At 37.7% G+C, this 27,463-nt stretch overlaps 1 protein-coding gene across 3 annotated transcripts in view; it reads right to left on the reverse strand.

Moving 5' to 3' along the window:
• The window catches only part of LOC137042980 (novel FERM domain containing protein), a 135,456-nt gene that overhangs the window by 42,868 nt on the left and 65,125 nt on the right, over positions 1–27,463 (reverse strand). Inside the window, exon 1 of one of the 3 annotated variants that reach the window (XM_067418976.1) lies at positions 4,152–4,274. The exons of the other annotated variants lie outside the window; for them this stretch is intronic. Coding sequence (XP_067275077.1) covers positions 4,152–4,169 — 18 coding nt within the window. The 5' untranslated portion in view covers positions 4,170–4,274. Of the gene's footprint in view, positions 1–4,151; positions 4,275–27,463 lie in introns of those variants that run through there. 3 annotated transcript variants of the gene reach the window in all.

Here is a 27,463-nt window from a genome sequence, read left to right on the forward strand (position 1 = left end):
GCAATAGGGCAAGAAACTGGCTCTTTTTTTTCTTAATAATATATGACGTCTCAGAGCGAGCAGACGAAACGCAATAAACGCTGTCATGTTATCTTGTGTTCGGATGCTGGTGTTTGTGAACGCAATCATGTGAGACGCTTCTGGAAGGGAATTCAATCAAATCATTTTTAATGAGTTTGGCTCAGGCATTTGAGAATAACTAAATCAACATTTGAGATGCTGTGCAATTAGGGCTGTAACGATATGCGATATGAAATCGAAATCGCAATATGCAGGTCCACGAACCTATATCGCGATGTGAGAAGGCAGAATCGCGACACACCCCTTCCAACTCCCAGAATTATCCTTCCTGTCCAGGTCCAATTTTTAAGTCAGCAGTATGGCAACATTTCAGCTACCCGGTGGAGAACAAGGATGGCAATCGTGTAGTTGACAAGACCCACACAATTTGAATCAAGAAGCTTCCCCAACTGGCCGGCAACACAACCAACATGCAGATGCCAGAGACACACTGATAGATTATTTTTTTCCCCTCAAAATATCTTTTGAACTGTTTTGTTTCCCCCCATATCGAGGTTTGTATCGTACCGTGGGTCAAAAATCGTGATACGAACCGAATCGTGGGTTTGGTGTATCGTTACAGCCCTATGTGCAATGAAACTAATCCGCTGGTTCGTCCAAGTCCAGTTATTCAATCACATCCACTGCTGAGGCAAAGTCACGAGAGTTTTTTTGTTGAGCACTGAGGGATTTATTCGGCAAATGTGTTTCCATTGCCATTGTTTTCCAAATTTTCCAGCTGTTTTTTTTTTTTTTTTGTGAGATATACAACATTCGGTGAGAGAAATAACAGAGGTGGACGGCAAGCAGGATGTGTGCTGTACTTCTCAATCACAAAACCTCTGGAAAGCTTTTAATGATGCTCACATAATGAGGTCAGCCAACGAAAAAGCAACATATTCAGCCAAATTGAGCCTTTCAGGCCCCTGTGTTGAGTATGAAAAGGGACAAATATAAAGGTCAGAATCAAAATACACATTTTCATCAGCTTTGAAAGCCCTTTCTAGATCATAAATGCTGTTACAGAGCCATTTCTGACATCATAACACAATTTGAACTTACTAATGTTATTTCTGTGTTGCTCAAGGGGGAAAAAGCCAAGGAGAAGGCCAAACGAGACTCATGGTGGTCTGTTTACTCTTGGAAATATATTTTAGTGCTTTAGAAGAAGCAACAGACACGGGAAGAGTCAGTCAGTAGTGATGCCTGAGTGGACTGACCATCTGGCTGTGTGAACCCAGCACTTAAGAGTGTCTTTCACACGCACACACACACACACGCGCACACACATCCATATATACAGATTATACACACATCGAAGAGCCTGATAGCTGATACCATATTCTACATCTCTCAAAAACACATTCCATTTCTCATTGCAAGTTCTCTGTGTAACAATTATACAAATCTTTCATTAGAAAACTTTTATGGCTCTATTTTGGGATAAACGAGCAGATGGAGGGCAGTGGACCATGAGCGCATGCGTCTCCCTGATGCCAAATAGAACATTCTGTGGGTGTCTAGAGACGGCTGGATAGCTGTATAACATACAGCCTTCACACAGGACTGCTGGAACCCAACGAGACTGCCAGAGGGGACAAATGAGAGAAAGAGGTGCCCCTATTGGCGAACAGGTCAGACCATCCCACATAGATGCAGAGAGAGCAGAGATGGACTAATCTCAGCGAGGTAAGGTCGTTATTAAAATATTTATTATTATCAACATCATAACATAATAGAATATTATTATTATAAATTAAAATAAAAATAGATTTAAATGATTATGCTAGAAAATATAATATAATATGTATTATTTTAAATTAAATGTAAATACATAAATAAATATATTAAATCATTTTAAAATAAATTAAATTGATAAATATTAAATTATCTTTATTAAAATCTTTATTATTATCATCAATGACCATTATTATAATAATAATAACATAATAAATATTATTATTATCAATACATTAAAGCTACACTGTGTAACTTTTTTAGTTTATTCTTAGCTAAAAACACTTAGTTCTTTCAAAAATATATGTGCTCATTTATGTATATTTACTTCTTTCAAGTAATAAAGTATTCTCATAAGTTTATAATATGCCATTGAAAAAACATACGGGTGAGGGTTTCGAATGCCGGTCGCCATGTTGCCTCTCTATCTTGAAAGTACATTAGCCAAAGAGGGACATACCCGTAAATTCAAGCTTTAAACACTCGATGGCACTCATTGACGAGGTCGAACTGGAAGCCATGCTAATCTTGGACTAAATCGGCCACCGTAGGAGTTAAAACAAAATCGGAATTGAGAGGAACAGAAACTAATATTCACTGGATTGTCAAATACATTTACACCGCTATATGGGGGAAAATATCACACAGTGGAGCTTTAAATTTAAATTTAAATAATGAAAATTAGATTAAAAATAAATAAAATAAAATACATTTAATTTTAAATTAAATAAATTAAAATGAAATACATTTTAATAAAATAAATGTAAATTAAAATAAATGAAAGTAATATAAATTAAAATAAATGAAATATTACATCAAATCGAATGCTTCTTTAGAGATGTTATACCAGTATATGCCAATATCTGCAAATTAAAATCTAAAATGATATTTATATATTATGCCTAGGTTCACCGAAGGTGTGCTGATTTTTAAAAGCTGAAATGCTTTTTTTAATATTATTATTTCTACATTTACCTTCAATCATTCGGGCTATTAAGTGGTGAAATGGTAAAGGCCTGACATAAGAACCTGGGGTTGAGTCTTTGGCAAAATGTGGACAGTAATATTCACATTGCTCAGGGTGAGTTACTTGTCAGCACTCAGACAAAGGCCCCGAGGATCGTGGGAGAGCGCTAACCCATGTCACTTCTAAGCAGGTTCCCAACTGAAGGCCCATAATCCAAAATGGCATGCCTGCTTACTAGACTAAGGCTAAAACAAGCAAACACTCATGCCTGTAACACACGTACACACTTCTATCAAACTGAATGTGACTATGATTGAGCATTACTCATCAATTGTTATGGGAGATTTATGTTCTCCTTTTCACTTACACTGCCTCCCGAGTTCGCTACTAAAGCCACAAAAAGAGGCTTTGAATAATTCCACTTCCCCTAGTACACAAATAATAGAGCAAATGCACACTATTCAAGCGCATCTTTTTATGTGGCGGAGAGAGCAATACACAAAAATCCACGGAGCCCATTCATCATCCAACTGAGATGGCTGGACAACACTCATTGTTCGTCAGGGTGAATGTGTAAGCAGCCACTTAGCCAGAGATAACACAAAGGCAAAATCATTTATCTTGCACAGCTCTTGGATAATGAGAAGACTGTATAGGAAATAACAGCTTTTGGACAATAAAACATCACACCTTCAACCCTACACAGGGCAGATGAGGGAGGCAGTTTCAAGCTCATCATTGTGGACTGCGTCACCATTAAAAGCATTAGATTGAAGCATTTTCATTTTATTTTAAACATCTCCATTCATCTCAGAGGCAGTGGACCCACTTATATTAGGTGGCCTTAACTACATTTTAATTAATCATTTGATACAATGCACTTATTTTGTACATACAGGTTTTTAAATTGTACTTACATTTTAAAAAACACCTGCATGTAAATACGTCTGTAATTCATTTCTGTAGTTGCATTTGTAAGTACACAGTTGGCCCTTCCCTTACCCTACCCTTAAACTTACCCACACCACCACACCTGTCCCTAACTTTACCCGTATCCCACCTCAATATCAGCAACGGTGTTTTGCAATACAATTTGAACACAGTAAGTACATTATACTTGTTTTTTTATGTAAGTACATAGTACTTAAGGCCACCTAATATAAAGTGGGGCCATATTGGGTAATAGTAGCTCATTACTCAGCAATAGGAAAATGACATGACAACAGTGATTGGCTGGTTTCCTTCCAAAATCATTCTAATACGCTATTTTGATGCCCAACAAACATTTGGGGAAAAAATGATGCATGGGATTTCTATGTTGAAAAGAGTTGTGCAGCTTAAAGGATTAGTTCACCCAAAAATGAAATTTAGAGGTTTATCTGCTTACCCCTAGCGCATGCAACATGTAGGTGTGTTATTTTCTTCAGTCGAATACAAATGTAGACTTTTAACTCCAACCGTTGCTGTGTGCCGGCCATATAATGGGCTGAATAAGTAACAGAGAGCAAACATACAAATAAAAATACATGCTTAGGCAACGTGCACAAAAACCCTGCTGCTCCTCAAGACACATTTGTTTGTTAAGACACAAACCGATCGGTTCCTGTGAGACACCGAACAGTATTTATTTTAGTTTTTTATCTCATGTACCGACGAGTCTCATCAAGTTTTCCCATCGGCAGTAACTTCCGTCTGATGAGGTCAAGCTGGCGAGATCAGAGATATACCATGTAGATTTCTCATTCGATCGATCTGCATTTTTTTACGGTCTATGATCTGCACACTTGCACAGGCACAATTGAGGATCTATATATATATATCTATATCTGATCGCATCGGTGTTGACCTTATCAGACGGAAGTTACTGCTGATGGGAAAACTTGATGAGACTCGTCGAATATAAAAAAATTACATAAATACTGTTCGGTTTCTCACAGGAACCGATCGGTTTGTGTCTTAACAAATCATTGTGTCGTGAGGAGCAGCAGGGTTTTTGTGCACGTTGCCTAAGCATGTATTTTTTGTTTATGTTTTGCTCTCGTTGTTACCTATTCACCCCATTATATGACTGGCACACAGCAACGGTTGGAGTTAAAAATCAGACCCCAAACTTTTAAAAAGGAAACCCAACGCCCACGTGTGCGTGTGTGTGTTGTTATGCTACTATGAGATTGTTCCTTCATCAGTGTCTCTCCATAAACCTCTTCTATCCACAGCTTCATCTCCCTGTTTCCTGCAAACTCTCTGTAATTGCAGGATCTGTCAGGGAGATTTTGCTGAATAAACCTGATGTTGTATTTCAGCTCTGTTCAGAATGATGGACTAAACATCCACATATGCAGAGTGCTCATAAATCCTAGGCTTTCAGTAATAATCTGAAGATATTCTCATCTTTAGAGATTCATTATCATGCAAATGATATTAGCGCATTTGGGAATTTATATTTCCCTTTGAACCAGAAAACTAATGCTAACTTTCTCCAGCCATTACAACTCTTTTTATTTCTCCACATACTGTACATGACATCATTAGCAAGAAAAGCCCATCAGCGCTACTTTCTGGAAATGACATCATCTAGATATAGTAACATAATGTGTGACATCTTTCATGAAAAAATAAAATAGATAGAATTTGGAATTTATGGCACTGATATACAGTATAATATCACTGTCTCCCTCTAACTGTTTAGCACTTCAGATTACTGTTTCAGTATAAAACATTGCTTTATAGCATGGTGGCATGTTTGTGTGTATGAATCACTATGAAAAGCTTTTGTGGCTGCAGTCCAGAGGTTTTTTGTTTGGAGTTTCATCAGTAGATTTGCTGCTGGCGATGTGAATAGCCATGCTCCCATCCACCTATTTTGATGTGCATTTTGGGATATCACATAAAAAATAAATGCCAAGATGCCCATAAATTCTAACACTGCATGTGCATAAAAATGCATGCGCTCAACTTAGGCAGAATTTTTTTTTTTTATCTGATAAGAAGACAAACTATGATGCAAACACATTACTGAATAAATCCCTCGATGTGCAGCCATAGACTGTAAATAAAGATGGACGACGCCCTTTCACTATCTTCCATTTTAGCCGCCAATGTCTGAATATGATGCTGACATCTTGCACGGATTTGGGACCTGAGTCTGTGCAATAGCGACTTCGGGAGCCGAGTCTGCGCGGTAGTGACTGTGGGACTTTTATAGCATCAAACAACTAACTAAAAACCAAACTTATTTTAAAAAACAAACACTTGAACTTACATCAGTGTGATAAAAACTTCCTAAAATTACTAATACATGTAAAAATATAAAATTTGATTGTTTAGTTAGTCTCGCGTCCCATTAGATCACATGGAGGGGGGCGGGTTTATGGCCTATATTGGCCTATAACAACCACCTTGGGGCGATCGAGAGGCTTTGGCTTCACTTTCCGGACGTGTGCGGCACACTTGTGAGCAACAAACCTCACATGACTTTGCCTCAGCAGTGGATGTGATAGGATAACTGGACTTGGACTAACCAGCGGATCAGTTTCATTGCACAGAATCTCAGATGTTGTTTTAGTTATTCTCAAATGCCTGAGCTAAAGTCCGTCATCAGAATGACTTGGTTTAATTCCCTCCCAGAAGCGTCTCACATAATTGCGTTCACAAACACCAGCATCTGAACACAAAATAACATGACAGCGTTTAGTCTGCGTGCTATAAAACGTAATTTATTATTTAGGAAAAAAGAGTCAAAGTTTCTTTGATATCCCCGATTTTAGCAAATTCCATTTTTATTACAGATATATTGCACCAATTTCCCAGTAAATTGTGATTTTGTTCTCTTGAACACATGGGATGGAAATTGCAGCGCTTTAATTGCAGATGCTTTATGCGATACTCCAATTTTGTGCATAAGTTAAATTTGCAACTTTGGATGGAAACAGTGGGTAATGTTGCAGACTGAACTGAAATAGAGTTCAAATTGTTACCACATTTTTACTGCGTTCTTTAGGTTTGCATTTATAGTGAAGAAGAAAAAATCTTGTCAGTTATTCACTTAATAATAAGGTAAACAGCATGAAAAAGTAATTATTTGTTAATAAATACAGTGTTAAGCAGTCAGCACATTTATCAGGCAGTTAGCTTAGCATGTATTGATCTCAAGGTCTCCAGGGCACTATAGCTTAGCTAGATAAAGGCAAATGAGAGCTACAGATTAACTATTTCAAGCTAAATACATTACCATTAATCATCGCTGTAATTCTGTTGACCAAGGCTGAAGGTTCACAATTAATGCAGTCGGCCCTGACCCTTTAAGACACAGGGTTAAGCATTTAAAACCTCAGTCAGTGGATAATTGATACTCATACACACAGAAAAGAAGCATGTGTTTTTGTACGTACAGTGGCCCCACAGTGGCCTTGTAAAATAAATAAGCCAAGTGGCGTATTGTCTACTGTATTTTAAATCTGCATAAGTGGATAGCCAGGCAGTGTTCAAACCTATCTTCTTACCTTAGCCCTATTCACAACAGTAAACTTGTTTTAATGTGTCATAATTTGAGTGATACTGGTGGATTTCCATGGGAAATTTGACCATGTTTTTGCGTCATTACATCACCACTGTAATCATAAAGAAGGAGTCCGGCTAGTAGTAGTATCGCATGTGAGGATTCTGCAGGTGGCGGATCATTTATAGCATTTTCTCACAGCAGCCTGAATAATTAAACGTATCATTTTGATGGTGGATTGTAATCCAGAATGGTCAAAACAACAGTGACAACTGAAGATTCACCCATAGTCATATGCAAAAGATCAGACTGTACAGAAAATGTAATTTACAGGTAGCGCTAACACACACTAATTACACATAGTCACGCGATGCTGATGTTTTTAACATTAACAATTTGAGAACAAAGTATAACAATAATAATGATTTGCACGGTTTGATGTGATGTGAGCTAGTGATCATTAGATTTAATGTAGTTTACATTATGTAAGGTCTTTATACACTACTGAAAACATATGTATATTATATTGCATTTCTGTCAATAGAGCTTCATAAATAAATAATAATAATAATAATAGATTTTATTTATAATGCACTTTTCATTCACAAGAATCTCAAAGTGCAACAAAGGGAACAAATGGGAAAAAAAGAATACTACACATTGCACCTTTAAAGTAAAAGTGTCAAAGTTCTGGCTCAAATAGATGACCGTTTTACAGTGCCACAATTAATGGCCGCACACAGTAGGTGAGTAATGGTTTAATTGCTTTTAAAATACATAATAAAATGAATGCAGTGAACCACAAGTGTTCTAATTTTAGTAAAAGCAGGTACAAAACCTTGAGAACTGAGACCAGAGAACATCTCACGGTGTAGTACTAATAACACAAACCACTGAAAACAATAAACACAAAGGCTGTAAAGAATCGGTGTGGCTGCGGCAACACACTAATGCAATTCGGGCGCTCTGAGGAGCGATGCGGCTTTCATTAGAGCTGAGAAAGAGCCGGGCAGCTGAGAGGCAAAGCCACAGGCCCGGTGAGATCTCGAGTTGCCGATCCGCAACACTCCAGTTCCTCAAGTGCATTGATCCTGTGATAGACAGCCAGACAGCCATCTGCATACACCCGAGGGTCCACATGGCCCCGAGCACTGCACCATTCAGGGCTAAAACAGACCATCAGAGCTCCACATCAAATTAGCAATGTAGGGCAGTCTAGTCAATCAGTGCAATATCCAATTCATTTAAAACTGGGTCTGTTTTGAAATTATTATTTATTTTTGGAGTGTTGCCAAATGCTGTGTCAGACGGTGATAACAATTACAGACACCCAAGTCACAACCCTGCCTCAATGCAGTTTACGGGAAATTAACTTTAAAAAGTAATGCATTAAAATATTGCGTTTGTCACAAAAATAAAAATAAAAAAATAAAATACATTAGGAGGAGGGTAGTAAACGTCCCGGGTCACTAAGCACCCGAGGTATGCGTAAATGTAAAGGCCCTTTCACGCAAAAAAGAAATGATGCAGGAGAAGAAAGTTCCACACTCTTACTTCAGCAACAACAAAAAGAAACACAAATGTGATCTGTCATATTTCAGTGATTTTTGGTATGGCTAAATTGGATCATCGAGGGTAGGCAAAGACATTATAAAGGGATATTTAATACATTAAAGGGTTAGTTCATCCAAAAATGAAATTAATGTCATTAATGACTCACCCTAATGTCGTTTCTCACCCGTAAGACCTCCGTTCATCTTCAGACATTCTAAGATATTTTATATTTAGTCCGAGAGCGTATCTAAGTGTATGCACACTATACTGTCCATGTCCAGAAAGGGAATAAAAACATCCTCAAAGTAGTCCATATGTGACATCAGTTAGTTAATTAGAATCTCTTGAAGCATTGAAAATACATTTTGGTCCAAAAATAACAAAAACTACGACTTTATTCAGAATTGTCTTCTCTTCCAGATTTATTTTCAAACCTCAAATAAAGATTCAAACGGTCATGAATGATTCGGATTTGAAGGATCAATGAATGATTTTAACACGCGATCCGAATCATGAATCAATCCGCTGATTCATGACCGTTTGAATCTTTATTTGAGGTTTGAAAACAAACGCGGAAGAGAAAACAATGCTGAATAAAGTCGTAGTTTTTTGTTATTTTTGGACCAAAATGTATTTTCGATGCTTCAAGAGATTCTAACTATAACTGATGTCACATATGGACTACTTTGATGATGTTTTTATTCCCTTTCTGGACATGGACAGTATAGTGTGCATACACAGATACACTGTCAGACTAAATATAAAATATCTTAAATTGTGTTCTGAAGATGAATGGAGGTCTTACAGGTGTGGAACGAGTTATTAATGACATCAATTTCATTTTTGGGTGAACTAACCCTTATTATTTAATAAGGTTATTTAAGTGTATATTTAATTAATAAGTGTTATTTAACAATCAGTTATTGCGTTATATTCTGAACTTGCATTTAACTGTTTTTAATCATTTTGAGCAATACTGAATTTGTGCTTACTTTTTGTTGCAAGTGAGATGAGTACATAAATGCATGCTCACATTTAGTCTAGAATTACAGTAACCATCATGTTCACACACAACGCCTCTGCAACTTACTCAATTTCTCTAGACACAGGACAGGAGAGCTGTCAGTCGATACATGGGTAAACAAAGTAACTTGCGTTAGGCTACTTATTTGAAAAAGTAATGTTTTTCTTTACTAGTTAATTGGAAAAAGTAATCTGATTACGTAAGTCATGTTACATGTAATGCATAGCCCCTGACACTGGACAGAGGATTCTCATTGCACAAAATGCTTTGCTCAGTGCTACAACTCCCAAAAGCAGCGGAGAGGATTCCCACTATGTCATGGTGTGAAAGAAAGAAGCCAAGACTAAGCATACCCAAACTGGGCCATCAAAACACAGAGGGGTGGGTGGAAGGGGAAAGAGGACGAGTTTGCCTAGAAGAAATCACAAGAAAGAGAGATTCTGAGATACAGACATCTGAACAGAAAGGGAGTCAGGGCCGTATTTAACACATCAAAAAGATCATATAAACACACACATCCATGTTATATGATAAGCTTCAAAGAGTGATTAACAATTCAACTACGTATATAAGAGGTGTCTCTAAACAGCCTTAAGCCCAACTTATACTTCTGCGCCGAGTGCACGCCATAGCTATAGATTACGGCCTACCCTGACGTGCACCTCTCCAAAAATGTAACAACGCGTTGATTCTACGCAGACCGCAAGCACTGTGAACAAGGACCCAGAAGTATAAATCAGCCTTTAGGTAACCCGATAACTCAGATAAATGAGTTATGACATGAAATTATAAAGCAGGTCATATCTCCTGATAGCAAAAAACAATTACTTTCTTAAGGATCATTCATCACTGAAATTGTATTACAATTATTAAATATATTTTAAAATGATTAGAACATTTTTTTTCAGCAGCCATTACTCGTCTTTAGAGTTTACATTTAAATGTATGCAAAATGTTTATCATTAATCGTCAGGAAAAAAATATGAAGAATAATTGATTACTTAAATAAATCAATACTGTCAGATTAAAATGAATTAAATAACATTTAAAAGTATAAATTTCAAAACAGTTATTTTTTAATTTCACAATATTACTGTATTTTTAATCAAATAAATGCCTGGTGAACATAATAATCTTCTTTCAAAAGCTTACAAAAACCTTATTAATCCCCAAATTTTATGCTATTTTATGTATATATAAATATAAATAGAGGCATTATAAAGCATTTAATATTACCAAAATCTCCTGGCTTCTACAACATTTCAAAAACCTTTTTTTTTTTCTCCGAATCTTGTCAGGAGGAGAGTTTTTTTTCAAAATATACAGACACAGGATACTTTGCCTTTATCAGAGATAGATTTCGGTAGACAAGTCCCGTGAAATGGCATTAAGGTCTATGAAAGCTTGCTTTCCGTGACTTTGTGAATCATTAATGGACTAGATTGTGGATCCCTGGGGCCTCCATTAAAGCTCTGACACGCAGCATGGTAGTACTCCTCTTACGCCTGCCTGCGCAGGGAGCCAGTCTCAGGGGCCAAATAGCTCTCTGCATTTTTATGGCTGAATTCACTAGTGGTAAGTGATCTCCCCTAGGGCTGGGAAACACAATGGCAGGGGTATAGTACAGCATCACTGTGGTATTTTACACCCCTGCATGAATCATCCTGAATAGGTTTGAGGTATCACTTAGATTGTGTCAGTGTCAAGTTCTAAGTTACTGTCCTGAAGCGATGCTCTGGATATAGATTCCACTGCCACTAACTAAACTTTCTGGGTTAGTTACATCCGATTGTACAACATTGTTACCATGGTAGTTAACACTAAATTGGCAAGAACAGCTTCACAGCTTAAATAAGACCAGTTTTAACAGATGAAATCATGTATTAATCATGCAATCATAGTTTTTTTTTTTTATGCTTAAAAAAAGTCCAGATTTGGGGTAAAAGCTAAATATTATAGCCAAGAATTAATTTCCGCAACTTGTTCATTTTGTTCCATCATTCAAGAATTTAAAGCTGTGGTTAGATTTACCATTGTTTTGTGTATTTTTGCATGCAAAATTTCAATAGGACTTCACAAGATCGTGAATTTCCCTAATGCTCAAAATAATTAATACATTTAAGTACAGTGAACTGGCAGTTTTATTTTGTACTCATACATTTTAATTACTCTTAACTTTAAATATTTGAGTTAGTTCATACATATAAGTTCAAATAATCATGTATTCTCAATTTAAATATTTTTGTAGTGGTAACTTTGGTAGGTTTAACTAGCTGATTCAGTTCATGCTGACTTGCTAATTTGTAATACAATGCTAAATGAACAAGACAATATAGATTATTTAACAGAAATCTCATCACCATGGTAACCCTCCAAAAACCACATATTACAGAAACTCTTCTAAAATTTGCATAGGAAAACACACACACACACACACACACACACACACACACACACACACACACAATATTATATAACACCTAATTTTAGCATGCTGGGAAATTTCAGTTCAATTTAAGTTTGTCTAAATTAATTGAAACAAGTTTGTAATACTCAAAACAAATAAACAATTCAGGTTACTTAAAATGTGTCAGTTTTGTTAACTCAGAAGAAAAAAATGTATATATTAGTAGTTAAATATTTATAAAGGTTAATTTGATTGAACCACTTTGTTAAATTTAAGTTCTGCTTACTTAAATTTTGAATTCCTTAACTGAATTTTTTTTTTAATGTAACTGATTATCTAAATTTATTTGAGTTTTGCCAACTTATTCAGGTTTATATTGCATGCAGATTTCATAATGGTTTCAAGCTAGTGACATAAATTTACCGCATTGACCAACAGAAAGCTGTGTGAACTGTCTTTCATACATTGCTACTGACAATAGACAATGAGCCTTTTTTACCTGAAAATTTCACCAAATTCCACTTACGTGGCTGCACCTTAAAATGAGGCAACAAATTAGTACAATATAATGAGGAGAAGATGAGTAAACTTCTTAGTGAAACTCAGAGATGGACACTGCACGTTTAAACTGCATTCAAAGGCCTTGAGGCCCGGCAGATTCATACAACACTTTAAAAATCAATAAAAGGTTATCCAGTTTAAGGCCACAGAATGAAAACCCAAAGCAACAACAGTCTTCAACAACAGGCAAGTCTATATCAACCCATTATATATTTCAACGCGACACCACATGACATGTCCAGGTGACACCTATCATCGTTCCCACAGCGACGTACTGAAGGTAATGGGCTGTTTCTCTCTGTTCCCTCCCACTGACCTGACTACTCATTAACATAGAAGAAAACACAAGAGCTTAGGGGCTCCGGCTGAGTGGGAGAGACTTCAGTGAGTGCTTCAGAGAAATCACACCATCCAGCCCACTCACTTCAGAAATGCTGCTGCCGGCACCATAGATGGACACGGAGCTCACTGCACTTTTCCATTGCTATAGCATTACCAGTAAGCCTACCGCACACTGGAGACTTTATACAAGGCCTTTGATAGACATTTATAGCGACACCTGAATCTTGCATAGACATTTATACTTGTTTATTTTTGACTTCCTTCAGTTACCCAACTCACTATAACTCTTCATTGTGTGCTTATTTTGGCCCCACTTTATATTAGGTGGCCTTAAGTACTATGTACTTACATCAAAAAAGAAGTACAATGTACTTACTGTGTCCAAATTGTATTGCAAAACACCGTTGCTGATATTGAGGTGGGATACGGGTAAAGTTAGGGACAGATGTGGTGGTGTGGGTAAGTTTAAGGGTAGGGTTAGGTGTAAGGGAAGTGCTTGTAACTACAGAAATGAATTACAGACGTATTTACATGCGGGTATTTTTTTTTTATGTAAGTGCAATGTAAAAACCTGTATGTACACAATAAGTGCATTTTATCAAATGATTAATTAAAATGTTAGTACATAGTACTTAAGGCCACCTAATATAAAGTGGGTCCATTATTTTTATTTAAAACCTCGGCCCTTATACTGTATATCAGCCATTTTTTACACAAATCATACAATAGTATATGTAAGTACTTAAATACTTTATCAAGGCAATTTGCATTACATTTTTTCAAGGGAGAGTCTTCCCTTTTCAGTTACCAGCCCAAGTCAAAACAGAACTCTCGACAGTCTATGCCACTTTGCATTCATCATGCTCAATAGTTCTGTTTTTTTTTTCCCATGGAAGGCTATAGTATTTTGCCCAAGAGTGCCAGGTAATTGAGGATGATTCAGTGGGTGTTGTAAAGCTTTGGGAAGGTTATAATGCGTGGGAAGCAGAGCTTCTCATTGTGCATTTGTAAGGATAAGAAGGGTAGATGGATAGTAGATATACAACACATTTCCTGCATTTCCTCAAGGGATGAGTCAACTGTTGAAGTGAGTCAACTATGACAATTGTTTTCTGGGTTTTCACATTTTTTCATGCCCAGGACCTCCAAAGAGACCCCTGAAACTAAAACTAAAGTTTTTGCTAAGTGAAATGAAGCAGAAATAAAACATACATTTTAGACGAAAAATAGTAATGTTGCCTTGTCATCATAGATAGACAGACAGACAGACAGACAGAGAGATGGATGGATGGGTGGATGGATGGATGGATGATTCATCATGATCATAATGAGTAAATTAAATACATTTTAAATGTATGTATTGTTTTCTCTATCATTTTGTGTGACCCATCCAGATTCCCTATGATTGAGAACGGGCTCCCAGGCTGAGTTTGATTTCTACCAAGTTTTGTTTAGTTTAGAACAATATTCAACAATACTATTGATCTGACTGTAGACTGATGCTGTTGTATGAGAACTCAACTGAGCTGGACGATGACAGGAGTTTTTTGCAGAACTGCTTTATAGATGAACATGAACTAATTGATGATCTTTACAATGTAATTGAATCAACACTGAACTGACATCAGTTGAAATGCATATTTTTTCTATCATCACTAGCTGCTTTAAAACAATCTGTACTGTATAAATCGCCTTCGCTATATAAATAAAGGCTTGACGACCTCAGGATTAAAAAGTCTGGTTTATTCTCGATAGAAATTGCATTCCTGTAGGTTGTACTGCTGTGTGAGTGTAAATGATTTCAACAGAGATGCGGCATTCATGCATTTCCTCTATATCTACATTTGTGTCTTTCTTTGTTACATATTCCACAAACCCTTTTTTTTCATTCATTTGCAATATTGAAATTCTGCACATCATGGCTGGCTCAGGCATGGCAGGAACAAGGGTATTAAAATAGCCATGGCTGCTCAAATGTTCTTAATTATGCAGAAGGAAGAGTGGGCCTCCTGCTTGGGCCACAGCGGGCAACAGAGACTGGTGACACGACTTCTCATCCATCACATAGCGACAGCTCCCATTAGGACTGCCCACGCTCACTGCATCTCACTGATCTATAACACACACACACACACAGGCACGCAAAACAGTCAGACTTTTTCACCAAAACAAGCTTCTTCTGTCATTCTAGAAACTTGCAAATGGGCTTTAAAGATTTTCACCACTCGAAAATAAAAGTGAGAAACAGCTATGACCTTACAGAGGACGACTAAATATTAACTGAGGACTGAGATTTTTCTGCTTGCATTCATCTTTGGAAAACAATGGCCCTCCATTGAGTTTTCCCACAAAGAGCATCTTAAAGGGATATTCACCCAAAAATTAAATAATTACTCAATCTCATGTCATTCCAAACCTGTAACCGAGACTTTCGTTAATCTTAGGAACAGAAATTAAGATTATTTTAATGAAATCTGAAAGCTTTCTGTCCCTCCATTGACAGCTATGTCCAACTTTTCTGAAGAGACTCAATCGCTTTATATGATGAACAGATTGTATTTAGGCTTTTATTCACATTTAAACATTCATCAACTCGCACATGAGTTGTAGTAAACAGAAGCTTAAGCATGATCAGCGGCGTAGCACCAAATTTTGGGCCCTGGGTACGAATCATCTTGCTGGGCCCCTGTACCAAATACTATAGTGATACCAATGGGTGGGGTATTGCATTTTTATCATAAAAAACACTTAAAACTTAAACAAAATAAGCCATTCTCTGATTAATGTACAGAAAACTGACTTCTAAAGGGCCCCGCCTGCCTTGGGCCCTGGGTACTCGGTACCCTTTATCCCCCCAGTCCGACGCCCTTGAGCATGATCACTTGATGTCAAGAACCAATGAGGTTCATTCTTGTGTTACGCAGCTTGTTTAGCTTCAGCAAGAGCCAATGAGGTTCAATCTCATCTTGCGCATCACATTTTAGCTTCAGCAAGAGCCAATGAGGTTCATTCTCGTGTTACGCAGCATGTTTGAGCTTCAGCAAGAGCCAATGAGGTTTAATCTCATCATACGCATCACAATTTTAGCTTCAGTAAGAGCCAATGAGGTTCAATCTCATCATACGCATCACAATTTTAGCTTCAGTAAGAGCCAGTGAGGTTCTATCTCATCTTACGCATCACAATTTTAGCTTCAGCAAAAGCCAATGAGGTTCACTCTCGTGTTACGCAGCACATTTCAGTTTTAGCAAGAGCCAATGAGGTTTGCTCTTGCGCATCAAGCCGGTTCGGTTGAGCATCTGTTTATGTTCGGTAATCAATGTTTATGCGTGAATAAAAGCCTAAATTCAGTCTCTACCTCATATAAAGTAAGTCTCAATTCATGGAATAGTCTTACAATCATTTTATGAACTTTTTGAAGCATCAAACTGATAGTCGCATAACTATTTATGTAGGGAGAGAAAGCTCTCAGATTTCATCAAAAAGATCTCCATGTGTGTTCTGAAGATCAACGAAATAGTCTCTACTATTTACGAATGCCGACAAATTGCAGACTCATCTTAAATGAAACGGACAGAATCAAATGTAAAACCAGCAATGAAATATGGCAATAAAATGTCTAAAAAAATTTAGTTTTAAAACTGTACAGACACAAATTGTAACTTTTGCTATCTCACGCCATCATGCTTGGTTGAAGCTATTCATTAAACGCCACCGCCACTTTTGTCCCTTGCACTGGGCCTCGGTTTAGGGCAGCTTTATTCTGGAGGAGGTGGCCACATGTTAAGACAGCGTTAAGTAACTCTGGATGACAGGGGAGAGTCAGGGTTCCCTGAGAACACAATTCAGGAAGGACCCAAGGGCATGTCTATCAGAGAAAACCAAACTCTAGCTGATGGCTTCATCGACCAGCCTTACTTATCAGTGCAGCTATGCAGTCTTCCTCTCTTCCATACATGCACTTTCTCGTATACTCTATATACACATCATTTGGAAACAGCAGTGAAGTTTGATCAAAGATGTCTGATATTCTCTACAATTTTAACAAATGGGGGTTCATGGGGAAACTGAGAGGATGAAATGTTAATGAAAAGCTAATAATGATATCAAATCAAATTTTAATACTAAAATAAACAAATGGGACTGCACAATAAATCAAAATAAATGTGAAGTAGTCATAGCAAATCAAAGGCTGTGATTCAAAGAGACAGTTCACCCAAAAATGAAAACATTTTCATGTCATTCTAAACCCATATAACTTTGATTAATGTTTGGGATTTCACAAAAGTTCCCAGTATTTCACCAATAATCTGCCAAAATAAAAGGTCAAGGATTTGACATGTTAAAAGCTAGAGGGTTTAAATGTTTGAAAGTGAAGAAATTAAGACATACATATGTATTGTAACTTGTTAGTGGATTTTTTTTTAAAAAGTTAACCCAAATATGACCACCCTTAAAACCCTTTAAAAAAACACACACAATTTAGTTTGGGGGACACACATTTGTTATTTTATTAACTATGACTTTTGCCTCTGTAAACTCCTACTTTTCTGCTTATTAATAATTAGGAAGGTAGTTGTTGCACTAGTGAAGTCTAAAAAGTACAAAGAAAGTTATATATTTAAGGAAATAAAAAGTAATTCCTGTGGAATTAATGAAGTCTAAAGTTTGTTTCAACAACATTTGGATCTCTTTTAAAGCTGATACAAACAAATTCATAGCTGTCAGAATCCCACTTTGATCTTCATGAATCTGTTTTCAAGCAGGTTAGAAGGGGAAAAAACGCTGACAAGCACTATAAATGTTTAATGCAATGTTTTCGGCCCATCCTCATTAGTGTTGTTGGCTAGGAAAGCAGTATTGACTCTTTACTAAGCATCACCACAGTTTTTCAAAACTTTTTTGAAATACCTACAGTTCACTATTTGTGCTACAGACATGACATTCACATAGGTAAATATCATTTCTGTTGGTCTATAAAACCGCTACTTTCCAGGAAATGGAAAAAACACTATTTTTTAATAATTAAAGGGTTTCTTCAGTGATTTAGCATTAAGCTTTGTATTTAAACTGGATCGATAATGTAGTAGAAATGTGAAATAATTTTTGAATTTGGTGCAAGAAAAGACAACAATGGATGAAAGACAACAACTCCCAGAATGCATTGGGGGGGTCTGGGGCACGATCATTCGAATATACTCCCGGGTTTCTACTAATACAAAGTCATATGCTAAATTGCTGCAGTAGCATTTAAATACTGTGTTGTATTTATATATGGTCAGAAACGTGCACGTGTTACAATATTAGTAACATGACCAAAAAGAGTTACAAGGTTTTTTTTCCAGCGAATTTCAGACATCTGTTGTTAAAATGACCACATCTGGGGCAACAAGTGCATCACATTATGTTTTCATCAACTTACAGGTTATAAAGTTTACTGTAGCAATGTAGGTGCTCAGATTTTTCTGTCATTTGGCAAAAATAATGTTAAACGGATTAGGCTATTTCAGACATTATTGGCTATAACTTGATGACAAATGCTAGATTAACACAGTCTTCTCCGCTCTCTAAACACATAAAACTTTAGCCTTTATATATAGTGTTTCTTGAGTAATAAAACTCTTTACTTATTCAAACCAACAGTTCTTTATTTACCCTTTCATTGCAAACAAACAGAAATGATCCAAATTGCATGCAGCACTTCATTCAGCTTGAGGATCCAATGGAGTAATGAGTTTTAGTCACAAGCTCTTTTTAATACTTCTCATTGGATAAATATTTGCAACACCCACAGACAGATGTAAAGGGTGACCAATAGAAATGATTCATGAAAAATTATAAATAAAAAGGATGGAATATGTACTGCAAGGATTCCCACAATGCTCACATTGTCCCCTGGTTTTGGATGTTGTCCTGTCTGTGGTAAATGACTACGGCAATTCAATCATTTTGCATGCTGATAGTATTCTCTTTTCCTTTGAATTTCTTCTCTCACTATAATAACACACTAAAGATGGAATAAGATTCAAGCAAATTCTGTCGGGAAAAAAAACTACAATCAGTTTGAGAGCTGCTGCAGAATAGAAAAACACTGAGAGAAATAACCTGCACAAAATAAACGGATATGCTAATCTGGAAGGATCTTACATCACACAAAACAAGTTTATTTTGTGATAATGACAATCTTACTGTAGGTGAATAAGTAAATAAGTGGAATTAAAAAAAAGTTTCAATTATTATTTAATTATGTGAGAAGAAAGAACAACAAATATTCAGTTTAGTGGTCATTGTACAAAAATATAAAACCACAGAATGCGTTGGATTGACCAGTCAGAATCAAGTATTTGAGGGAGTACTCGTAATAATATGCACTGTTTCCATTCAATTAGAGGACCTTAAGATAAAAATGCACTCTTTCTCTAAGAGAATAACCTTTAACATACAATATATGGTGATTTTGCTTGACAGACAACCATTAGCACACTAAGTACCTATTTTCTCTTTGTAGGAAGACTTTTCGTTGCTGTGTTTGAAATATATATTTCTATTTTTGGTATACGATTGCTCAGAATATTTGAAAGAGATGCTACCTTTCACCATCTGCTACATTTGCAGGGTTTTTAGAAGTTCCACCATAATTGACAGTTTTAACACACTGAATCAAGACTTGGTTACTGCAATGGGAAAGAAGCCAATAGCCGTCCACAGCATGACACAAAGTGAGTCTCTGCACAAAGCACACGAAAGGACAGGACAGGAAAGGCTGGGTGTGACAGGGTGAGCATGCACCCTTCACAAGGAGGTTATCACGTTATCCGCTCCTTATGAGTGGCAATTATGCAAATATGAGCTGGAATGGAACCAGGACAATTAGGCACAGTGGGTGTCTGTGCATATATTACAAATAAAAGGCCACAGTTAAAGGGCCAGGGAAGAGGGTCTCTCTTCAGTGAGTGGGCAGCAGCAGAACTGCGTTGGGGAGGGGTACATGCTAATAACTGTACCCTGCTTTAGCTGTTGTTTACAAGCCCAGGTGGTTTTAACAGACCTCCGCTTGCGAACAAGTGCAAACTCACTTCCATTAGCCTTGCGTGCAGCTACCATACAGATCAACGCATTTAACATGGGACATCATACGTTTGTGTGTGTGTGTTTTTATCAAACTCAAAAAAAATTAGCTGCTTAAAGGCCCACTGAAGTGCCTTGAAATAGGCAGCATTTCAACAGAAACAGAAAGACAGGGCGGGACATATAGAGCAGCTGGATCGTTCCCTATCCCCTATATAGTGTGTTATGTGCCATTCATCAATCATATAGAAGATAGTAATTGTGAGCCACAGCTTCAGCGTCTATTTATAGTGTAGGGAAGGGATGCTTCAGACTCTAGAGAGCATTTGATTGGATACGAAATCTTAATTTTTCTTCAGTCACTGATTTCATTGGTCAGGAAATCTTAAGAGAAGCTGAAGTGCAGAGTGATGTCATCAAAGTCATTGATCCATATTGGAGGAAGAGACTATACGTTTTGAACACATCTACTAATCGTGAATTTTGTCATTGTTAAGGAGCACATTAACTTATAGATAAACCTAAGTCTAACATATCCATACTAAAAATTAAAAAAGTAAAACACACACACACACACACTTTCTAGCAGAAAATATTTTATTTACAAAAAAAAACATTCTCTCTAGTGGTCTTGCAAGAGAGAATCCAGTCAAATAATCATCAAATATTCCAATAAATGTTTGGCCGTGAGGGTCAGTGAGGGCGATCTTTTCACCGAGTCATCATTGAGGAGCTCACACTGATGCATCTGCAGTAAGCAGACACCCCACATTACACATTGTCAATATGCAAAGCTTCAGTGTGCTCTATTGTGTGGCCTGCATTCTGTTCGGAGGCATTTGCTACACTTTTCATTGAGCAAAACAGTACTTACAATGCCAGTGCGTAGCAAAGACCCAAACAAATGCATCGCAGAGTGAGTGGGACAAAGACGCACATTCCCCTCACAGACAACAGCTGCCCAACACCTCTCTAAGGAAAAAGAGGACTGGATGAGTACACACAGCAGCATGCTCTGCTCCAAGCACTGCCAGCTTGACTGGGGTATTCCTTTTGAATTTCCTATCATTATCAGTGTAATGCCGGGTACACACGCTGTTCACTCGCCAACAGTTTCGTAGAAATCGGAGACAAATGTCTCATTCACGCGAATAACATAAGTATCACAGATGCCTCGCCAATGGCCATGTGATATTTAAAATGCAAAAATCTAGACCTGTCTGCGATTTAGGCCCTGTTTACACCTGGTATTAAAATGCATTCTCTGAAGCGACTAGGTTTAGCGGTCGCCAGGAGAACGGTACTTGCCTGACTGCATTGTGCCAAGTGTAAAGTTTGGTGGAGGTGGGGTTATGGTGTGGGGTTGTTTTCAGGGATTGGGCTTGGCCTGTTAGTTCCAGTGAAAGGAACTCTTAATGCTTCAGCATACCAAGACATTATGGACAACTTCATGCTCCTAACTTTGTGGGAACAGTTAGGGGATGGCCCCTTCCTGTTCCGACATGACTGCACACCAGTGCACAAAGCGTCGGTCAATAAAGACACGGATGAGCAAGTTTGGTGTGGAGGAACTTGACTGGCCTGCACAGAGTCCTGACCTCAACCCGACAGAACACCTTTGGGATGAATGCGACCCAGGTCTTCTGCACTAGAGACATGTGACCAGTGTATAAATAACATGAAATTTCCATTCAGTTTTTTTACAGGTAAATGTGATCATATATCTCTCCGATCACTATGAACAGATGTAAGTACCAGGTGTAAAAGCCTCACAACATCAATGACATCCAATGCAACTTAACATGATTAACAAAGCAATATTATGCAGCATGGCAACAAGACAGAACATTAGAGCAGTGTGCATGCTGTGTCGATGGAAGGGCTTTTTTAATCATTTATAACACAGATGATTCATTAGCCACTGATACCCACAAAACCAATTTAAGAAAGCATTTAGAATCGATTGGCCTTAGAGGAAGGACAATTCCCTCATGCACCACACAGTTGATAGGGTTATTTTTATTGATTTATTTAAGGTGTTCATGCATTTAATAAACAACTAAAAGTATTAGAACAACTTTATGTGAGATAGGAACAATATTACCTAGTATTTAAGGGAGTCATTGATCCGTAACAGACAAATTACAGTGCGCAAAAAAAAGATTTGCAATTTTTCCATGAATACATAAAACAAATATTTCACTCAAAACAGCCCACACACGAGACACACAGCATGCGCACCGCTGTTCATTTTACTGCCAGTGGTGTTAAGAGAGAGCCGGATTGACAAGCACTGAAAGACAAGCCTTCAAGGCTTTGAATCAAAACTGACTGCACTCAGCACTGCAAGCAAATGAGCACTGCATAAAAACAGCTTGCCAGGCTGTCACTGACTGAGTATGACAAGTGACATTATTTCCCCCAAAAATCTGTTTGCATGTAGTAATGCTAGGTTGTGCATTTCATTGATTTGATTGGTTAATTGCTGAAATAAGCTGATAACTTGGGATAAATACAAAAGACTTTCCGATAGCAGCCCTGACCTGCATGCCGAGAAACATTTTGTGTGCTGTAGGAATGACTCAGATCATGATGAAGGTATTTTTGCACAGAAATGGGTTTCTTTATGCCAGCAGCTCTCACAATGCCAGCTTTTATAATCTATTAACCATTGTCTGCTCCTTCCCACAATGCTTTGCCCAGAGATAGGGAGGGAAGTTATAGCAGTACTAGTGGCAGAAGAATCACAACTGCATTCCAAGACACGTTTTTGTAGAAAAAAAAAACATATTGAACAAAGCCTGTGTGCAAAAAAAATTAAATAAATGAACTTGATAATGTAAAATTATAATGGTACATAGTGCATCAAAAAGCAGTATCATCAGTTCTAAAGGAAAACAGAACATTTTAATGTTTTACGCACCATTTAGGGAGCAGGTGTATATTTCTTCCATACCATCTAACATTTCGAAACCATTTATGTCAGATTTGTTCTGCTTGTGTTTCGTGAATAAGGCCTATTGTGCTAAAATACTCCCCATAATTTCATCACATTTGTATTGTATGCCCTTTTCAAAAAGATTCCCTGTCATAACTGTGCACTATTTAACATGAACCAGTGAACCCTGACAGATTTAACCCTCATGGATTACTGAAATTAAAAGAGAGAGAGAGACAGAGAGACAGAAAGAAACAGCAAGAGAGGAGAGACACAGCAGTTTGTGTGGTCCAGCTAGTGGAGCTTGGCTTACGGCCCAGCCAGAGCCACGCATGCCATCCACCGCTGTTTATCCTGCGCTGCTCTCATGTCTAAACTCCTCCAGCGTAGAGCTTATCCAGAAAAAAGCCAACCATCCTGACAGAATGTCCTCTCATTAAAAGGATTTGCCCATCAGGCCAAAAGAGGATGTCATAGCAACGCTCATTTCACCTATCCTCCAGTCATAGGCAAAGAATGGCGCAGAAGACAGAGGTGATGGTCGGGATTGCTATGTAAGGTGTCAGGTTAAAGAGGCGTTATAATATCCTTAAGGGGCATAATGAAAACAGGTGACTAATTTGAAGCACACACACACACACACACACACACACGTTGGTCTATGTGGTTTACAGGGACTCTCCATAGGCGTAATGGTTTTTATACTGTACAAACCGTATTTTCTATCCCCCTACACTGCCCCTGCCCCTAAACCTACCCATCACAGGAAACATTCTGCATTTTTACTTTCTCTAGAAAACATCATTTAGTATGTTTTTAAGGCCATTTGAATTATGAGGACATTTGATATGTCCTCATAAACCACATTTATAGTGTAATACCAGTGTTATACCCATGTAGTTATACAAATTTGTGTCCTCATAAACCACATAAACAGGCTCACACACACACACACACACACACACACACACACACACACACACACACATTACACGCAAAGCTTTACAGTGATTAAAGCAAAGACTTTATATACAGAAAGACGGTGCACTCATATTACAATGAATGTTAAATGTGCAATATGGTGGAATAAGTCCCGCCTTCTAAAGACAAGAGCCAATCACAGATCAGTAAAGTCATTGCATCACTGCAGCTGGCATTAGAAGCTTCTTGTTGCTATAGAAATAGTTAGTGTTCTGAGATGCCCGCATAGGACTGTGCATTAGCTTTGTCCAGGATGAAAAATGCAGTTTTTTTTATTATTTTTATTTTGACAGTTGTAATCAGTTTTATTGGTGATTTTAAATATACAATTTAAAGGAAGTGTATGTAGGATTGTGGCCAAAACTGGTACTGCAATCAGTTTCAAATGACAGTTTCAAAGCGGTGTATCCCCTCTCCCCCTCCCCCTGACCCGAGGTTGCCAGATAGGCTGCAGGATCAGCAGGAACGTTTGTAGATCTGCAGCTGTGGTAACTAGAGCAGATCTGGCAACCCGGATGCAGAAACACTACTGATTTTGTGATTGGTCGATAGGTGGAGGGGGGAGCTTCAGGCCAAAACACAACATGTCAACTTCAACATCAGTTGAGGGCTGCAACAACAACTTTTAAATGACAATATCCTGGCCGGACTACTGTTGTCAGAGATGTAAGTATTTAAAATTAACATGATTTATTAATGTCTAGTGGCATATCAGGGCCATTTTGATTAATTGAAATACATTTCTTATATACAGTTCCTTTAACCATAAGATTGGCAAACTGTTTTAGAGAACTTGATGTTTCTGTATTCAAAGGGATTGGAGCTGCACTTGCATGCCCTAAAGGTGTTTTAAAAATGGCCGCCGAGTGAAATTACTTGTCTTAATGGGACTTTGATTACAGCCAGACTAAGACTAAAGCTACGTCTGAAGTCTGACAAGGTACTACATTTGAATTTGAACTTACTTCGCAACCGTTAAAAAAACATGTTATATAGTTTAATGCATATAGTATGAATGTTATCTGGACGTACTACATATGCCATGTTGTCATTATCATGTAACCTCCCTTCACCTTTATTCATAGGATAGTAGAGTCCATCAAATGCACACTTCAGAATCTCGCTGGAATTAATAGTTCATCCGGGGACTTTTTACCAATATTACGTATTCAGACATACTACTCTGTTGGCATACTATTTTTCTCATTCTATATAGTAGGGAAGTATTTTATTTCAGATGCAGCATAAGCATTTTTAGGTTAATTTTGAATTATTTAGTTATTTACATTTACATTTATGCATTTGGCAGACGCTTTTATCCAAAGCGACTTACATTGCATTCAAGGTACACATTTTACATTATTGTCAATTCTTGCTTTCCCTGGGAATCGAACCCATGACCTTGGCGTTGCTAGCGCCACGCTCTACTGGTAGAGCTACAGGAAAGCAAAGTTATGTGCTTTTATAATATATATATATATATAGTTCAGTTATGAAAGGGTCCTTGTTCAGACACAATCTGCAAGCAAGCAATCACACCATTACTGCATGGCACATGCTGATTGGCCTTTGCTGAACCTGGAGCCAATGAGGTTGCTTGCTCAACATTTAAATAGTGTAGTTCATTGTTTGCTGTAAGCTAGTCTCACAGCACACGCGCTGAAACCCTCCACCTTCCCCAGCTCCACCTGCCTAGAGCTGCTATGAGATTTGATTTATGTATGTCTATTTATGCAGCAGCACCAGATCTTACATGCTCACGGCATTGTCTGTCTATATATTAGCAGTAGTTCACACTTTCTCTGCAGCAGCAGCAGCAGCAGATCTAGTCCACCAAAACCAAATATACTGCGATATTCAGTAATATACTAACTATTTTGAGAGTTTTAAACTCTCATTTAAACTCTGATCAATGCACATACACAGAGCTAATCAAATATGGTAAATGGAAGCTTCCTGCACTTAAACCTCATTGGTTTGTTCTTGCGTGTCACGCAATCACTTTCAAACTTCCCCAAGAACCAAAGCAGGTTTGTTCTCGCATGTCATGTGAGTAAACTGCTTTTTCCACATTTTTGATGAGCTCTTTGTATAGCCCATATGATATAAAGTGACCATGTCTCTTCAGAAGAATTGGATTAAACCGCTTGATTCAAATAGATTACTTTTATTATCTCTTTGTGTACTTTTTGATGTGTCAAAGTTTTGACTGAGAACGGATGGAACAACATGAAGATTTTGTGTTTTGAAGATGAACGAAAGTCGAAAGTACGTTTCCATTTCCATGACTTTTCCATATCTTCTAAGATATTCAGGACTTGAAATCACAATAGAACATACCCAGATTTTCTCCAGCTGTGGGAATCCTGTAAAACGGTCAGAAAAGGGCTATATTGGGTGAAATGAGTGAGGAAAGAGAAGGCACAGCGAGGGCACAAACACAGTCTGTGTGTACTTAATCTAGCCAAGCATTTGATTAGTGGGCTGGCTCCAACTCGCAGGGCCAGAGAGGCATCCGTGTAAAGGGCATTCTAGCTGTGTCTGTCAACACACAACCACACAACAAACCTCCCAATTGAATTAGATCTCACACTTTTGAGGAAGCCATGGTGTCCCACCAGAAAAGAAATAAACATGAGTGTGTGATTTTCAGTTGAGGAAACTTGATCTAAGCCACTGATGCCAATAATGACATTGGGCTGACAGAATTTGATTCATTTTGATTCAATATCAATTCATTTGGATATATGACAGGTACAGTACATACATTTTACTACAACTTATTCTGTTGGGAACTCTGTTGGTACATTTCTATAATATTAAATTCAACTTAAAGGGGTACTTCAGCGCTGGGAAGATGAATCTGTATTTAAACTGGGTCATTAATGTAGTAGATATGTGAAATTATTTTTAAATTTGGTGCTTTCTAGACTGAGAAAAGACAGAAAATGTATTTTTGTCTCATGGGGAAGAAAGACTACAATTCCCAGAATGCTTCGCTGCTCTGTGAGGCCACTCCCAAAGCCACCGCTCCTGAATCACTTTTACTTTCCCACCACCGTGTTCATCTTCATAAAATCAGTTCAGTTAGAGAACAGACGCTACAATTAAAAACTGAACGTGTCTGTTCAATATATTGTGATTTAGCCGCTGAGGAAGTGTCAGCACAAACGCAGCAGGAGTCAGATTACACGCATCGTGATGATCTGAATGAGCTCTCGTGATGAGAGCTGAGGTAAACGCGTCCACGCTCACGGCAGTAGTTCTCAGCGCGTGTTCAGTCTGGCGCGTTTTCAGTTCATGCCTTTGGAAGATTAACTTTCATA

This window comes from Pseudorasbora parva, chromosome 16 (genome assembly GCF_024679245.1).
Source record: "Pseudorasbora parva isolate DD20220531a chromosome 16, ASM2467924v1, whole genome shotgun sequence".
Taxonomy (NCBI): domain Eukaryota; kingdom Metazoa; phylum Chordata; class Actinopteri; order Cypriniformes; family Gobionidae; genus Pseudorasbora; species Pseudorasbora parva.